At 35.2% G+C, this 18994-nt stretch overlaps 1 protein-coding gene and 1 non-coding gene across 2 annotated transcripts in view; both read left to right on the top strand.

Annotated features, from left to right (window-relative positions):
• Cdkl3 (cyclin dependent kinase like 3) overlaps nucleotides 1-18654 on the top strand; it is a 50922-nt gene extending 32268 nt beyond the window's left edge. Inside the window, 6 exon segments of the mRNA XM_048783696.1 lie at nucleotides 2029-2182; nucleotides 2288-2616; nucleotides 11368-11461; nucleotides 12495-12657; nucleotides 13438-13535; nucleotides 17103-18654. Coding sequence (XP_048639653.1) covers nucleotides 2029-2182; nucleotides 2288-2616; nucleotides 11368-11461; nucleotides 12495-12657; nucleotides 13438-13535; nucleotides 17103-17156 — 892 coding nt within the window. The 3' untranslated portion in view covers nucleotides 17157-18654.
• LOC125610870 lies at nucleotides 16502-16607 on the top strand. Its single transcript, XR_007340917.1, has one exon. It is a non-coding gene; the product is annotated as a U6 spliceosomal RNA (small nuclear RNA).
• Nucleotides 18655-18994: the final 340 nt, after the last annotated feature.

The raw sequence follows: 18994 nt of genomic DNA, 5'->3' as shown, positions 1-18994 counted from the left end.
TATATATATATATTAGTTTTAGGTAGACATAATATTTTTATTTTTACATTTATGTGGTGCTGAGGATCAAACCCAGTGCCTCATGCATGCAAGGCAAGCACTCTACTACTGAGCCACAACCCCAGCCCCAATAGGAGATTTTTTTACATCTCCTCATGCTACCTGTTATTAGACATATGCAACGCCCAGCTGACAAGAGTGGACTGGACTAGGGAAGAATTCATTATGGACTAGTATTTCAAAACTTTCCAAAACCAATGGCAGTAGTGGCTTTTGGAATATCAATTTTGGAATTTTGAACCATAGAAATAAATTTTCCATTAAAAAATAAATAACTTCTCAAAAGAAAGAAAGTCAAACTAAAACCAAAACAATCATCCTTCATTTTTGATGTATTATGTAACACTTTGTACTGAAAATATTTCTCCAGAGTAATATTTCAGAAACTAGGTAGTTCATCTTTTAAGTCCTGTTACTTTAAGGAACCACAAAAACCACAAAGTGGCCTGAATTGACCTTGAAAAGAATAGATATTTATCAAAACTTTACTTTTGATAAATGAAAAATTAATTTTAAAAGTTTTATTAATAAAACTTTAATTTATTGAATATAGTTTGTATTACAAAAGGAATCTAAATCACCTGTTTGGTAAAAATTTTACATAGTAGATTCCAATAGCAAAGAAATTATGTGTGTGTGTGTGTGTGTGTATACATATATATATGTGCATATGTATATATTGAAAGGAAAGTGACCACAACACTCGGAGTGACCAAGAGATCTTTATTGCAGCAGTGCAACAAAGAGAAAAGAAAGAAGGAAAGAAAGAGAGAGAAAAGAGAAGAGATGAACAGGGAGAGAGCAAGAGCAAGAGACAGAGAGCGCGCGTAAGAAAGATAAAGAACAAGAGAGAGAGAGCAAGAGAGAAAGAGCAAGAGAGAAAGAGCAAGAGAGAGGGGGGCCTGGAAGGAGGGAGTTTTTATAGCCCAAATCTAATGGGGCCTCTGGGTCTGCAAGCTGCCTTGTTGGCCCAAGGGGGGGGTTAAGTGTTCAGCCTTAAGCAGGGTTGAATGTTCAGACTTGAGGCAAACAGGTGATAAAGGACCAGATAGAGGGGGGTTTGAGTGTGTGGGCTATCTTGCAGCCAACATCTGCTCAGCCTGCCCTGCAGACAACACAGTTCAGCCTGCTCTGCACCCAACATATATATTTAGTGCTGGGGATTGAACCCAGGGGCACTCTTTTACTGAGTTATATTCCCAGTCATTTTTGTTCTTTTGAGACAGGATCTCGCTATGTTACCCAGGCTGGCGTTGAATTTGTGATTTTCCTGTCTCAGCCTCTGGAGTAGCTGGGATTATAGGCATGTGTCACAATGCCTGGCTAGCAAAGTTTTAAATTTTTACTTTTTGTGTTGGCTGGAGATTGAACCTAGGGCCTCACACATGCTAGGTAAGTGTCCTACCACTGAGCCACATCCCCATCCCCCAGGGAGCAAATTTCAGAGGTGAATATTGAGCCATCTCTTTGAGTGCTTTATTTATTTATTTATTTATTTTGGTACCAGGGATTGAACCCAGGGGTACTCAATCACTGAGTCACATCCCAAGCCCTTTATTTATTTATTTATTTATTTATTTTTCAGTTATAGGTAGACACAATACCTTTATTTTATTTATTTATTTTTATGTGGTGCTAAGAATCGAACCCAGTGCCTCGCAACCTGCTAGGCAAATACTCTACCACTGAGCTACAACCCTAGTCCCCTGCCCTTTTTTAATAAAATATTTTATTTAGAGACAAGGTCTCATTAAGTTGATTAGGGCCTCGTTAAGTTGCTGGGGCTGACTTTCAACTCATGATCCTCCTGCGTTAGCCTCCCAAAGCAGTTCTTAGCACCCATTTTAATCATGTAGCGTTGTTTATGCTATACTTGAAATGTGAAATAATTGGCTAAATGATTATTGAAAGATAAAATATCAACATAAACTTTAAAACGATTGTTGTTGATATTGCTTGTTTTATCAGATTCTTGCCAGAACTGAGAGCTAAATTATTACAAGAAGCAAAAGTCAATTCATTCATAAAACCCAAAGAGCATTCTAAAGAAAATGAACTTGTGAAAGATGAAAAAAAAGCAATTTATGGCAATACGTTCCTAAGTACTTCAGTTTTGGGAAAGGTAAGAACTTTGCTTTTCATTTCAGTCAGCATAATTGATTTATAGTTATCCCTCTAATGGAAAAAAAAATTCTCATGACTCAGATTTTGGATGTGTCTATTTCAGGAAGTAGAAAAAGAGAAAAAGCCCAAGGAGATCAAGGTCAGAGTTATTAAAGTTAAAGGAGGAAAAGGAGATATTGCAGAACTGAAAAAGATGGAGTATGAAGGTGGACATGGTCAACAGGATGCAACTGAAAATTCTCACACTGTGTCTCAAGATACAAAACCTATAATCAATGAGCCATCAAACCCCGTCAATCCCAGCACTAACTCCAGTGGTATGAAAGAAGATCCACATGCTGGAGGGTGTATGATAATGCCACCCATCAATCTAACTAGCACTAATTTGATGGCAGCAAGTCTCAATTCAAATATCTCCCATCCCAATCCAAGGTGAGCTGTAATAGAGAAGAGACCTAAATAATACAATGTTATTGTATAATGGTATTTCAAAGGATAATTTTTTTTAGTTTCTATATGTAAACTGTACTTGAAAAATGTCTATTGAAATTATAATTGTATAATGGATCATTTGCTGAGTAATTCTAAAGAATGCTATAGAATAAATTAATTTTTCTTGACTATATAGATGTTTATTTTTTTGACTAATATATTTTGGGAAAAACATTTTTAAAAAAGAACCTTAGAAAAAGGTTAGAACCTTAGAACTCTAAGGTTCTTTTTTTTAAGAGAAAAAAGGTGATATGACTGAACTTCTGTTATACATGTACCTTGGTGTCTTAGTCCATCTTCTTTTGCTATGACAAAATACCCAAGGCTGTGTACTTTATTAAGAAAAGAGATTTATTTGGCTCCATATTCTCATGGTGAGAGGGTCCAGGCAAGGGCCCCCTGGCTGCATCATAACATGGCAAAGAAGTGGAGAGGGAATGGGCAATATATGAAAGGAGCATGTATACAAGCAAGGAAGCAATAGGGATTCAGGGGAAGTTCCTGGCTCCCTTGTAACAACCCTCTTTTGTGGAACTTCCTTTAAGAGTAAAACACGCCCCTAAGAGAAAAGCATTAATCCTTCTTAAAGATCTAATCATCTTCCACTAGGCCTCACCTCTTTTTTTTTCATCTTAATGATATATTTAATCCTACATATTCAAAATATTTTTTTTGCATCTAAAACTTGTTTAATCTTGTTAATAATCAAATAATTATGAATTAAGCCCAAATCATATTGGTTTTTGGTCAAGTATAAGAAACAAGATCTTTTATATATTAATGAATTGTGTTGTACTATTTTATAAAGGAAATTTTAGCTGGTTCAAACAAGTTCACCAAATGCAATGTGATAAATGAAAAATAAAAATATAATCAAAATAATTAAACATATATCTTGGAATATGTTAACTCTAAATAATTCTTAGCACCAGGCTAGTATTGGTGTATGCCTGTAATCTCAGCAATTCAGGAGGCTGAGGCAGGCGGATGGCCAATCCAAAAGCCAGGTTCAGCAACCCAGTGAGGCCCCAAGCAACTCAGTAAGACCCTGTCTAAAAACAAAAAATATAAAGGGTGGAGATGTGGCTCTGGGTTAAATTCCTGCTACCAAAATAACAAAAACAAACAAACGAATAATTCTTAGATTAATGAAGAAGTAGAAACAGAAATTGCCTACTTTCTTGAACTAAAAACACAATTTATCAAAAGCTGTGTTAGATGGCCAAAGTGATACTTAGAATAAAAAATGATGAGTAACTATCATTGTACTTTTTTTTTTTGGTACCAGGGATTGAACACTGGTGCTTTTTGCAACTGAGTCACAACCCCATCCCTTTTTACATTTTTAATTTGAGACATGGTCTCACTAAGTTTCTTAAGCTTCACCCACTTGCTAAGGCTGGCCCTGAACCTGAGATGAGGATCTCCTCCTTAGTCTCCCAAGCTGCTGTAATCACAGGAATGCACCACCATGCCTGGTTATCATTGTACTTTCAATCTTTGTGGTGTTCTAAGTTTTCAACTCATGAATTATTATTTTATTATAATAATAATCATCATCATTTTTTCCTTTTTATTGGCACATTATAATTATACATAACAGTGGGATTTGTTCTAATATATTTATATGTGCACACAATAAAACAGTATAATTTGAACAATTTCATTCCTCAGTACCCCCCCTTTCCATTTCCTCCCTCCCCTGATCCCTTCTTCTATTCTGCTGCTCTCCCTTCTATTTTTTAAAATTTGTTCTAATTGGTTATACATTACAGTAGTATGCATTTTGACACATTGTACACAAATGGAATACAATTTCTCATTCCTCTGTGCATGGTGCAGAGTCACACCAATAGTGTAATCATACATATATAGGGTAATAATATCTGTCTCATTCTATTGTTCTTCCCATCCCCGCAACCCCACCCTTCCCCTCACTCACTCTGCACAATGCAAAGTTCCTTGATTCTTCCCTATCTCCCCCTCTCACAATGGATCAGCATCTGCTTATCAAAGAAAACATTTGGCCTTTGGCTTTTTGGGATTGGCTTATTTCACATAGCATGAGGTTCTCTAGTTCCATTCATTTACTTGCAGATGCCATAATTTCATTTTTCTTTAAAGCTAAGTAATATTCCATTATGTATAAGTGCCACATTTTCTTTATCCATTCATATGTTGAAGGACAACTAGGCCGGTTCCATAGTTTAGCTATTGTGAATTGAGCTGCTATAAACATCAATATGGCTGCATCACTATAGTATGCTGATTTTAAACCAAGGAGTGGGATAGCTGGGTCAAATGGTAGTTCCATTCCAAGTTTTCTGAGGAATTTTCATTCTGCTTTCCAAAGTGGTTGCATAAATTTGCAGTCCCACCAGCAATGTATGAGTGTACCTTTTGATACACATCCTCACCAACATTTATTATTGGTTACAGGGATTGAACCTAGGGGTGCTCAATCACTGAGCACATCCTCACCAACACTTATTATTCCTTGTTTACTTGATAATTGCCATTCTGATTGGAGTGAGTTAAACCTTAGAGTAGTGTTGATTTGCATTTCTCTAATTGATAAAGATGATGAACATTTTTTAAAATATTGTTTAGTTGTCCATGGACCTTTATTTTATTTATTTATATGCAATGCTGAGAATTGAACCCAGTGCCTCACACATGCTAGGCAAGCACTGTGCCACTGAGCCACAACCCCAGCCCCAGAGATGATGAACATTTATCCATATGTTTGTTGATTGATTGTATTTCTTATTCTGTGAAGTGTCTGTTCAGTTCCTTAGCCCATTTATTGATTGGGTTATTTGGTTTTTCGGTGCTAATATTTTTGAGTTCTTTATATATCTTGGGGATTAGTGCTTTGTCTGAGGTGTGTGTGGTAAAGAGTTTTTCCCATTCTGTAGGCTTTCTATTCACATTATTGATTGTTTCCTTTGCTGAAAAGAAACTTTTTGGTTTTAATCTATCCCATTTATTGATTCTTATTTTTTCTTCTTTTGCTTTAGGAGTCTTGTTAAGGAAGTCAGGTCCTAAGCTGACATGATGAAGATTTGGACCTACTCTTTCTTCTTTTAGGCACAGGGTCTCTGTCCTAGTGCCTAAGTCTTTGATCCACTTTGAGTTGGTTTTTTGTGCAGGGTGAGAGATAGAGGTTTAATATCATTTTGCTGCATATAGAGTTCCAGTTTTCCCAGCACTATTTGTTGAATAGCTATCTTTTCTCCAATGTATGTTTTTGGTGCCTTTGTCTAGTAATAAGATAACCATATTTATATCAGTTTGTCTCAGTGTCTTCTATTTTGTACTATTTGTCTACATGTCTATTTTTGTGCCAATACCATGCCATTTTTGTTACTATTGCTCTATAGTGTAGTTTAAGTTCTGGTATTGAGATGCCTCTTGCTTCACTCTTCTTGCTAAAGATTGCTTTGGCTATTCTGGGTCTCTTATTTTTCCAAATGAATTTCATGATTGCTTTTTCTAGTTCTATGAAGAATGTAATTGGGATTTTAATAGGATTTGCATTAAATCTGTATAGCAGTTTTGGTAGTATGGCCACTTTGACAATATTAATTCTGCCTATCCAAGAGCATGGGAGGTCTTTCAATCTTCTAAGGTCTTCTTCAATTTCTTTCTTTAGTGTCCTGTAGTTTTCATTGTAGAGGTCTTTCACCTCTTTTGTTAGATTGATTCCCAAGTATTTTATTTATTTAGTTTTTGAGGGTATTGTGAATGGAGTAGTTTTCCTAATTTCTCTTGCAGTGGATTCATTGCTTGTGTATAGAAATACATTTGATTTATGGGTATTGATTTTATATCCTGCTACTTTGCTGAATTTATTTATTAGTTTTAGAAGTTTTTTGGTGGAATTTTTTTGAATCTTCTAAATATAGAATCATGTCATCAGCAAATAGTGATAGTTTGACTTCTTCTTTAGCTATTTGCATACTTTTAATTTCTTTCTTCTGTCTGATTGTTCTGGCTAGATTTTTAAGGACCATGTTAAATAGAAGTGGTGAAAGAGGGCATCCCTGTCTTGTTCCAGTTTTTAGAGGGAATGTTTTCAATTTTCTTCATTTAGAATGATGTTGGCCTTGGACTTAGCACAATGTTGAGGTATGTTCCTACTATCCCTAGTTTTTCTAGTGTTTTGAACATGAAGAGGTGCTACATTTTGTCAAATGTTTTCTCTGCATCTATTGAGATAATCATATGATTCTTGTCTTTACATCTATTGATATTAAGTATTATGTTTGTTGATTTCTATATGTTGAACCAACCTTGCATCCTTGAGATGAACTCCACTTAATTGTGGTGCACTATCTTTTTAATATGTTTTTGTATGTGATTTGCCAGAATTTTAATGAGAATTTTTGCATCTATGCTCATCAGGGATATTGGTCTGAAGTTTTCTTTCCTTGATATGTCTTTTTCTGGTTTTGGTATCAGTGTGATAACTAGCCTCATAGAACAAGTTTGGAAGAGTTCCTCCCTTTTCTATTTCATGGAATGATTTGAGGAGTATTGATGTTAATTCTTCTTTGAAGGTCTTGTAGAACTCTGCTGAGAATCCATCTGGTCCTGGACTTTTCTTGGTTGGTAGGCTTTTGATGGTGTCTTCTATTTCATTTCTTGAAATTGATCTGTTTATATTATGTGTGTCCTCCTGATTCAGTTTGTGGAAAGCATATGTCTCTAAAAGTTTGTTGATGTCTTCAATATTTTCTATTTTATTGGAGTATAAATTTTCAAAATAGTTTCTAATTATCTTCTGTGTTTCAATAGTGTCATTGTAATATTTCCTTTTTCATCACAAATTTTAATAATTTGAGTTTTTTCTATCCTTCTCTTTATTAGAGTAGCTAGGGTTTATCAATTTTATTTATTTTTTCAAAGAATCAATTTTTTGTTTTGTCAATTTTTTCAGTTGTTTCTTTTGTTTCAATTCCATTGATTTCAGCTCTGATTTTAATTATTTCCTGTATTCTACTACTTTTAGTGTTGATTTGTTCTTCTTTTTCTAGGGCTTTAGATACAATGTTAGGTAATTTATTTGTTGACTTTTTACTCTTTTAATGAATGAGCTCAATGCAATGAACTTTTCTCTTAGCACTGCCTTCATAGTGTCCCAGAGATTTTCTTATGTTTTATCGGTGTTCTCATTTATCTCTAAGAATGTTTTTATCTCCTCCCTGATGTCTTCTGCTGTCTATTGTTCCTTCAATAGCATATTATTTAGTCTCCGGGTGTTGGAGTAGCTTCTATTTTTTTATTTTATCATTGATTTCTAGTTTCATTCCATTATGATCTCATAGAATGCAGGATAGTATCTCTATTTTTTTGTATTTGCTGAGAGTTGCTTTGTGGCATAACATATAGTGTATTTTAGAGAAAGATTTATGTGCTACTGAGAAGAAGGTGATTCACTCAATGATGGGTGAAATACTCTCTATATATTGTCTGTTAAGTCTAAATCATTGGTTGTATTATTTAGTTTTATAGGTTCTTTGTTTAGTTTTTGTTTGGAAGATCTATCCAGTGGTGAAAGAGGTGTGTTAAAGTCACCCAGTATTATTGTGTCGTGGCCTATTTAATTCTTGAAATTGAGAAGGGTTTGTTTGATGTACGTTGATGCACCGTTGTTTGGGGCATAAATATTTATAATTGCTATGTTTTGTTGACATACGATTCCCTTAAGCAGTATAAAATATCCTTCTTTATCCCTTCTGACTAACTTTGGTTTGAAGTCCACATTGTCTGATATGAGGATAAAAACCCCTGCTTGTTTATGCAGCTTGTTTATGAGCAATATGTTTTTTCCCAACCTTTCACCTCAGTCTGTGGATGTCTATTCCTAGGAGGTGAGTCTCTTAAAGACAGCATATTTTTTTTCTTTAATCCAATCTGCAAGTCTATGTCTTTTGACTGATGCATTTAGGCCATTACCATTCAGGGTTATTATTGAGATATCCTTTGTATTCCTGGTCACTTCGGTTTATTTTTGGTTTTTAACTTGACTAAGTTTCTCCTTTGATTGACTTTTCCTTTAGTGTAGCTCCTGTCTTTGCTGGGTTTCATTTCCTCCTTGTGAAATATTTTGCTGAGAATGTTCTGTAGTGCAGGCTTTCTAGATGTGAATTCTTTTAATTTTTGTTTATCATGAAGGTTTTTATTTCATCTTCAAATCTGAAGCTTGATTTTGCTGGATTAAGATTCTTGGTTGGGGGCTGGGGTTGTGGCTTAGTGGTAGAGTGCTCACCTAACAAGTGCGGGGTGCTGAGTTCGATCCTCAGCACCACATAAAAATAAATAAATAAATAAAATAAAGGGATTGTGTCCAACCACAACTAAAAACAAAACAAAACAACAACAATAACAACAAAAGATTCTTGGTTGGCATTCATTTTCTTTTAGAGCTTGATATATGTTGTTCTAGAACTTCCTCGAATTGAGAGTCTGGCTTAAGAAATTAGCTGAAATTCGAATTGGTTTCCTCCTGTATGTAATTTGATTTTTTTCTCTCATAGCCTTTAAAATTCTTTTCTTATTCTGTATGTTAGTCATTCTCCTTATAATATGCCTTGGTATGGGTCTGCTGTAATTTGGGGTCCTATAAGCCTCTTGTAATTTTCCGTTTCATTCTTTAGGTTTGGGAAATTTTCTGATATTATGTCTTTGAAAAGATTGTGCATTCCTTTGGTTTATATCTCCATATCTTCATGTATTCACATAAATCTTAAATTTGCTATTTTCATGTTATCTCATATTTCTTGGAAGTTCTTTTCATGGTTTCTTACCATCTTCTCTGTGCGGTTGACTTTATTTTCAAGAGTATGTATTTTGTCTTCATTGCCTGAGGCTCTGACTTCCAAATGGTCTAGTCTGTTGATGATACTTTCCATTGAAATTTTAATTTGGTTTATTGTTTACTTCATTTTGAGGATTTCTGCTTGATTCCTTTTTATAATCTCTGTCTCTTTATTGAAGTGATCTTTCACTTCCTATATTTTCTCTCTGATACCATTCTTTATTTTGAAGATCAGCCTAACTATGTACCTTCTAAATTGCTTCGCTGGCATTTCTTCTACTGTGTTGTCTATGGCTTCTGTTGTTGGAAAATCTTGGTTTATTTGAGGCACTTTGTTCCCTTGTTTTTTCATGTTGTTTGTGTGTATTCCCATCTAGCAGTATGGACTGAGGCAGTACAGTTTCTACCCTGTAGTCTTATAGTGTCCTTAAAGGCTTCGAATACCTCATTTGCAGGTACTGTAATGGGCTTCCAGGGGGCAGCAGGCAGTCTGTGGGTAGTCTTTAAGATAACAGCAGCAATCCTGGAGGTTGGCTGGTGGATAATGGGCAGGCAAATGGCCAAATGCGGATGATAGGCAGCAGTAAACAAGCAGTCTGTGCTGAAAAGGCAAGCGATATGCTGGTAGACAGCAGAAGGGGGGTAAACAGCAGGGTATCAGTGGGCAATGATGGCTACTTTGCAGAGAAACTGTAGTTCTTCTGTTCATATCCTGAGTTACGGAGCCACGAGGAATGAAGCTTCCCTCTAGTTCGCCATCTTGGATCCTCCTAGGCCTCCCCTCTTAAAGGTTTCATCACCTCTCAGCACCATCACATTGGGACCAAGCTTCCAGCACATGGACTTTGGGGGACAAACCGTATCTGAACCATAGCAGGTGATACAACAAAGTAAGCTTTATTCTATATCATAACAACTTCTCTAAATAGAGAAAGGATAGTAAGAAATAATCTTTGTTAGTCAAATGGCATTTTAAGGTCAAATCTTTTGGCAGGAAAACAGCATATTGGGCCAGTTTTAGATTTAACCTCTGATGAGAGACTGGTATCTTGAGTCTGATTAATTGTGGACAGTGTATTGAATGGTGAGAGACTGTCTAGCAAATCATTAGGATTATTTATAAATTCATCTATTGCGAGTGTGCGTAAGGAAGGAGACAAGCTTCATTCATTAGTTCAAGCAGATTCTTTTAGGGTTTTTTTTTTTTTTAGGGGGCCTACCTGGGGATTGAATTTGGGTGCTTTACCACTGGGTTAGTTGCCTAGTCCCTATTTTAAAACAGGGTCTTGCTAAGTTGCTGAGAGTCTCACTAAGTTGCTGAGATTGGCCTCAAACTTTCCATCTTCCTGCCCCAGCCTCCCAAGTTACTGGAATTACAGGCACGCGTCACCATACCTAGCAATCCAAGCAGATTCTAGCAGACTTTTTTGGACTACAGATTGTAAGGATTAGTGGTCTGCAGACATGAACAAGTGAACATGTCCATCCAAAGGTGCAGTAGGTTACACACTATAATAGCCCAATTGTTCTTGATCCCAAAACCATGGTGTCATAATTGTGATTGTAAGCCAGTCTTAGACAGTAAGCTCATATGAGATCCAAGTTCAGGACAGTCAGAAGAGATCAAGTAGGCCAGCAGTAGTAACTCCATGACATATTCATTACCACATGTTAGCCATGCATTAGTTTTCCTCTTCCCCATTACCACTTCTCTCTTTAGAGCTCTTGGTACTTAAAGACAGCCAATCACTTTTTAGTCCTCAGTGTTCTAACAGTAGACATCCATGGTGTAACTTACACATCTTGAAACTAAAACAGAGGCACTTCTGGGGAATTCTAATAACTTCTCATTTATTTTTAAATAATAGGTTAACTGAAAGAGCAAAAAAGAGACGCACTTCTTCACAATATGTTGGACAAGTTATGTCTAATAGCAGGCAAGAGGACACAGGTCCCACTCAAGTAAGACAAGAAGCTAGTCATTAAAATGTGGCCTCTTTTAACATTAGCCCCCTTTTCCTTTTCTCTGTTTTTGGGATTCCAACATTTTAAAAAAATATGCTTTTAGTTTCTTTCATTTATTTATTTTTTTAATGATACTGGGGGTTAAACCCAGAACCTTGTACACGGTAAACATGCAATGTACCACTGAGCTACATCTCCAGATTTCATGTTCTTGAGTTGATAATAGGCCATTATTTCCTTATTGTTTTCACAATTTTAGTTAATTTTCTTTATTTTAAGTTTTGTATTTAACATGAGACTTAGAATAAATTAAAATTTCTACCTTTAAAAGTCACAAAAATATTTTTAATATTTTATTCTGGATTAAAAACAACTGCCAAATATATACTACTTACTTTCACTAGAAAAAAAATAATCGGTATAGTTCATCTACCCTCACCAATTTTTACATAGGAAAGTGGTTTATTCACAATTGAAGCACGGGCTCAGTTTAATAATAAAAATGATGTCAACACAAACCTATCTAAGAGTAGGTGACTTAAGTATATTTCTGTACATTTGTGGAGTGGGATACTGTACAATTATACTGCCTTAACAAAGTTTTTTGATCTTTTACCAAATGATCAAAAATAGGTAGACAAATGTTTTCCAAATGCTATTCATAAGTAGTTTTTTTTTTCTTTGAGTTTTCCCAGTGTTCACAAAGTGTGTAATTTTATAAAATAGGAAAGTGAACTGAAGCAATTTTTCCAAAGAATGCAATAGATGGTACTAGAACTTAAAAGTTAAGATTCTGGTTCTCTGGAGCAAGACTGTTATTCTCAGAATAATAAATATACTAAAAGTCTGGCTTTTGAAACTTACATTGGAGTTTGATCTGTTTATATGTTTAATGGTATTCTATTCTACTTCTTAATTTTAAATAATTGTTGTTATATTTTGCATCATCCAAATGGTTAGCAATTCTAGGCTTGTCATTCTACAATAGTTACACACATTTCTTTAAACTAGCTCTCATTTGTTTGTTTAGAGCCAAATGGAGAAGCATATATTTAATGAGCGAACAGGTCCAAGCCACGAAATGGCAAGTGGGAACAAACAGAAGCTGAATTTTTCCAGATCTGACAGGAACGAATTCCATTTCCCTGAATTGCCTTTCACAATACAGTCAAAGGAGATGAAAGGAATGGAAGGTACACATTTGCTGCATAGCTGCATAAGTCTTCGGATGATAACATGTACAGGACTTTTTTTTTTTTTTTGTAATACAGGTTATAGCATGATTTGAAAATAGTAAATTATTGAGAAAAACATTTTCCATTGTTGAGATTTCAAATAAAGGATGATACAAATGAGATAATGTAAAAACCCATTACATCCCAAGTTTTCAATTCTATATAGTACAGTAGGACACAATGGGTTAAAGAGGTGTTAAGACAGCTTAAAAAGGTAAATTTTTAATTCATTCAATGTTGAAATGTTAGGACAGCATGCAAAGAAGGTGGTTTTGGTTCAGTAAATGACCTGGAATAAATCACCTTTCTATAATTATTTGACCAGGAATGTTATATGTGCTTTAGGCACCCAAGGATTTCATAGATTGATTTATAAATTTAAGATTTATCTTAAAATGAAACTTTTTTTGCCAAGTTATGTTTTTTGAAGAATAGTGACACCTTGTGAAAATGTGATATAATAGCAAGACTGTAGTACTTGTACACTTTTGAGGAATTATCTGATCTGCTTAGTAATACTTAGGATAAAAATATATTCCTTTAATACTAAACTCTGAATTATAAAACAGTTTACCATATTTTATTATTGTAACTCATGATTCATTTATTTCCTTTGTAATAAACTAAGAAACCAACTGTAGTGGACTTCAGAATTTCCATTTGAAATTCTTGAAAAGGAGAGTAAAATTTCCAAGTAGGAATAACGAATTTTCATTGTTTTATATATTTTTGCAAAAGTTAAACAGATAAAAGTGCTGAAAATGGAGTCAAGGAAAATAGATTCATCTAAAATACCAGCTTTATTTAATATGGGTCAAAACCAAGAAAAACAAGAGGTAAAACTTTTTTGCTTATAACTTTTACTAAGCAATGTTATTTAAAGTCCTTGATTCTTTATACATTCAGTTGTTACTAATGGAAAGCTATATAAAAATTCAGAATTCTGTAATCTTCAAACTCTGGAAAGAGAACTATATCTTTCTAGAATAACCAATCATAAATGTTTCTAAAAGTTATTTTGGGGGGTATTAATTAACAGCCCTCATTTTTTATGTTTGGTTTGTTTTTGAGATGGAGCCTTGCTATATTGCCCAGGCTAGTCTGGAACCCTTGGGCTCAAGTAATCTTCCCATATCAGCCTCCCCAGTATTAATGGTATTAATATGGGAGTATTAATGGTATTCTATTCTACTTTTAAAAAATATGCCTGGCATATCAGCTCTCATTTGAATTTTGAATGACAAGAATACACAGTACTTAGGGAAAATAGCAACTGTGTTGTCAAACATCAAGCAATTAATCCATACCAATGAAAATGACAGTTCAGATATAAACATCTGGTTACATGGGCCACCAGCATATATATTCAATTTAGCTTCTTTTTGTTTTCTCTCCAATTTATTCCCCATCTCTGCTATTTACCCACATGTCCAATTTTCACAAATATTTGCTCTCAGCTAGCTATCAGGTAATTTCTTAAAATATCCCCTACCCCTATTCACCAGAAAGATTTTTGAATTTTATTTGGAAATTCTGAAGTTTTCAACTCCAAATGAATATCCTTTAAAGGTTCTCTTTTAAGAAAAAAGAGCCTGTGCTGAGAACCCAGTGAGTTAAATAATGTAGGTGGCCTCCTAGCTGCCCTTTTGAGGTCAAATCTGTAAATGATTTGTCAACTTTATTATCTCTATTTTTTAAAAAAAAATGGCTACGTTTATTTATTTATTCATGATAAAATTTTACTTACTTATTAAGGAAATTTGAAGAAATTAAAAATACAGAAAATTTTATCTGAAACTGTAAGAAGGCATTTTAACTAAAGCTACTCATAATTTGGAGAACAATATTATTAGACACTATTAGATGTATGCTCCCTGTGGCAATTAGGGCTATGCCTTAGTCTTGACCTCGAACTTGTTAAGAATTCCACAATCCACTTTGCAGAAAAGAGATAATAAAACAAGAAAGCCACTAATGGTCATCTGCTTGTTCATTATAAAAGTAACAAGGTGGCTTTAAACTTATACTTTTGGTGACTTACTAATGTTACAGCTTGTTGCACAGCACACCATTTACACGTATTTTGAATGATTGGGTGAATTAGAGCTCTTGAACTTGTGTAGACTAGTAAGCATTACAGATTTTTATCTTATTGTTCCATGAAAGGCCCCAGGAACAAAACCATTCTAATGCTAGAACAAAAGAAATTCTTAAGGCAGTTCTGTCAATTTTAGGATAGTAAATAAACAGGAAACTGGAAGGAAAGCCCTTTCTTCCTCACATGATGTAGAGCTCCTGAAAAGATGACTTTTTTGGGAGTGAAGTACCAGGGATTAAACTCAGGGGCACTCCACCACTGAGCCACATCCCAGTCCTATTTTGTGTTTTTATTTATTTGGATACAGGGTCTCACTGAGTTGTTTAGCATCTCACTAAATTGCTGAGGCTAGCTTTGAACTCGTGATCCTCCTGTCTCAGCCAAACCAGCCACTGGGATTACAGGTGTGGGCCACAGCACCTGGCTACTTATTCTCTTGAAAACATATTATGCTATTTTGTTCTCCAGAAAATCATGTCATTGTTTTGTGGTGCTGACGATCAAACCCAGGGCCTTATACATACCAGACAAAGGCTAGACCACTGAGCTACCCATTTCCAAACCTTGACATTGCTTCCCACCCCACTTTAGGAAAGGAGCCTGTTTAGATTTATCTTTATCTTTATCTTGGTACTTACTATTAAAATTCCATTTTGCTGGATGTGTTGGTACGCTTCTGTAATTCCAGCTACTGAGGAGGCTGAGGCAGGAGGATTACAATTCTGAGTCACTGGGATCACAGATGGGTGTGCTCCACTACACCCAGCTAAAATGATCTTCTAAAAAGAGTGACCTTAAAACAAGATATTATTAGAAATAACCAGAAGTCAGTTGTTTATAGTTTATTTGTACTGTCTATTCAAAAGAAGTTCTGACAGGTGACTGAAATGGCATATAAGGTGTTAGACCACGATGCAAGAAAAGACCACTGACTCCAATTAAAATCAAATTAAAGCAAGCTTATTATTTCGACCGGCCGGGCTGCCTTTCCCATCAAAATCATGGGAGCCAATGATAGCCGAGAAGCTTCCTTGCAGCCCAGTTTTATAACGCAAAAAGTTACACAAAGGGGGGTTACAGAAAACAAAACTCTGAGGAGCATAACATAAGTTTACATTTTTGCTGGCCCCAACATCAGAATTTATGGAGGTCTTAGAGACTCAGAGAGGGTCGTTATCTGGCCAGGGAAGGCCAGAATTTTTGAGGCATCACTAAGGTTTAGGAAAGGGTTGTTATCTGGTCAGGGAAAACTGGGCATGGGTGAGTTCAGGGCACGGGCAGGCGTTTCAATCAGCTTTACAACATCAACTAATGGCCAGGCTGTACAGACATCCTAATATTTTTACAGAAAACAGAAATGAATCCTTCATAACTTGTGATCTAAAGAGAGAACTAGGCTAGGTATATCATAAGGCTAGTTCAAACACTTTTAATAAATTAATATACAAATTAAGAAAATTTCTAGCCTGGGCACAGTGATACACACCTGTAATCTCAGCGACTGGGGAGGCTGACATAGGAGGATCTTGAGTTCAAAGCCAGCCTTAGCAACAACCACAAGGTGCTAAGCAACTCAGTGAGACCCTGTCTCTAAAGAAAATTAAAAAAAAATAGGTCTGGGTATGTGGCTCAGTGGTTGAGTGCCCCTGGGTTCAATCCTCAGTACCAAAAAAAAAAAAAAAGAGAGAGAGAGAAAATTTCTTCATTTGCTTCGGCAGCACATATACTATATAATTGGAACTGTACAATGAAGATTAGCATGGCCCCTGCGCAAGGATGACAGCAAATTCATGAAGTGTTCCATTTAAAAAAAAAAAAAGATATTTTGAGTCTGTAGTTTTAGAGTATACGAGAATATGATATGATACATTTTTAACAACATAAGATAGGAGGCTGGGAGTGTAGCACTTGCCTAGCATGCACGAGGCCCTGGATTAGATCCTCAGCAAGGCCAAATAAACAACAATATACAAAACAAAACCCATAAAAACAGGAATAGCAAATCAGATCCAAGCATTTCCTAAATGTACATTAAATTGTTTCTGGCATATTGAAATAGGCATGCATCCCTTGAAGAGGCTCTACAACTAGGGAGAAACCCTAAATTACTGTGAATGAGTAACTTGGGCAAGACCGATGAGTCCATACAAAGGCCACCTTTAGTTCTGTTTGATGGTGATAATGAGGAATACTTTGTTAGAAACAAACCCCAGATGCAAAATACAGTATTCTATCTCTGCTTGCATTTTCTTAGCCAAAGACTCACTGTTTCCTCAGTTAAGGTCCTGTTTCTGTTTACTTTTAGAATACAGGAAATGCACAGACTGAAAGGAAGAAGAACCTGCCAGATGTAGAGTAGAAAATGCAGCAGCTGAAAATTCAGGGAATATCAGAATTACAATATGGTTTAAAGAGAATGCTTTTTATTAATGTTACATACACAAAAGTGTTGACCAGAGGATCATACAGATTAATGAAAAATCCTATATAGTTATGTGTATATTCACCTAAATTTGAAATTTATAAAATTTGAATTACTTGTTGTCTTAACTTGAACATTAATTTATAAAAAATTGCCTGAACTGTATATTCTAATAAAATTGCAGTTTACATTAAGTCAAATAATTTTATTTGGACATCTGTTATTTCAGGCATGTTTGATTAGTGGTCAATCTCAGCTTTGGCTCAGAGTTTTATAATTACAGAAGGGAGTTTCTAAATACGTCATAAAGTGAGATCCCAATGTCTGAGAGCACCAAACATTTATGGGCAAACAAGTATACTTGATAAACATGAAACATGGGTTTGGTTCCACACTGTACGCTCTGAAACAGCATTTACCCCACAGATTGAGAAATTGTTTAGAAAGATGGAAACTAGATAAAGCAAGGAAGCAATTCTTTTGGCCTGACCAGCGTATTTATAATTTAGATCTTTACACATAATATAACGTTAACACAGTCAAGGTTTTAGCAGCATATATTTACATTCTTATCTTTGATTCTTACTAGCTTGGTTTCTAATTTTAGGGTGGAGATGGCCATTGTGAGGGGAAGAATTTGAAGAGGAACAGATTTTTTTTCTGGTAGTGTCTTTTAAATAATGGTAAAAATACAAACTGACAACTTCCTTTTTAATGTTATATACAATAGAAATGTACCTTGAGCTGTTGCTAAGACAGCCATCCATCCATCTGCATTAGCCTCATCCAATTGTTTTTGTTTTGTTAGGAAAATATTCACTGTTTTCTTCTTTCTTCTAAGAACTCTGTTGTTGTGATGCTTTGATTTGGAATTATAAAGTCATCTTCTCTCTGCCTGTTTTTTACTTGCCATGATTACTGAGTGGGTAACATTCCCTGTTACATGACACACATTATTTATACTGATCTCTACCCTCTTGAGAATCACAGAACTTCAAAAGTCAATTATCTCCTAGAACTCTCCAGTTTCCTGAAAACAAATTCTTAATGAAATAGCTAATCCATTATTTTATTTTATTTTTAGTATTACAATTGAGCTCTAGCCCTTTTTATTTTTTATTTTGAGACAAGTTCTCACTAAATTGCTTAGGGCCTCATTGAATTGCTGAGGTTGACCTTGAACTTGTGTTCCTCTTGCCTCAGACTCCCATTATTTTAAAAGCTAATCATTACCATTACATGATGAAATATGTCTTCTATTGGTCAGCAATAAAAATATAATACTTATAAAATATCAAAAGATAATATGACTTTGAGATTTAATTCTTTTATCATTTTAAATAATTGGCTACACTCTTCCAGTTTCCTAATTCCATGTAATAGTACTTTTATGTGGTAAGGACTTTTTCTATTTCATAAAATAAACTGTGCACAACCCAGAGATGGTATACTATCTGACTTTTCTATTGCTGTAACCAAACAACACAGATTGGATAGTTCATTTAAAAGGGTGGGGGGGGGGTTGGACCCTAAGAAGCCTAAGAGCATGGTGCTGGCATCTGTAAGGCAGCCGATGAGGGAGGGCCTTCTTACTGTATTATAAACATGGCAGAGGTCATTACATGGTGAGACAGGGCAAATATGCTAGTTTAGTCACTCTTACTTTTCTTATAAAGTCATTAATGTCATCATAGGGGACCCACTTGTATGACCTCATCTAATCCTAATTTCCTTTAAAGGCTCCAATTTCCAAATCTCTGAACATATAAATTTGG

This window comes from Marmota marmota, unplaced genomic scaffold (genome assembly GCF_001458135.2).
Source record: "Marmota marmota marmota unplaced genomic scaffold, marMar, whole genome shotgun sequence".
Classification (NCBI taxonomy): Eukaryota; Metazoa; Chordata; class Mammalia; order Rodentia; family Sciuridae; genus Marmota; species Marmota marmota.
This window is presented reverse-complemented; position numbering and strand designations above follow the sequence as displayed.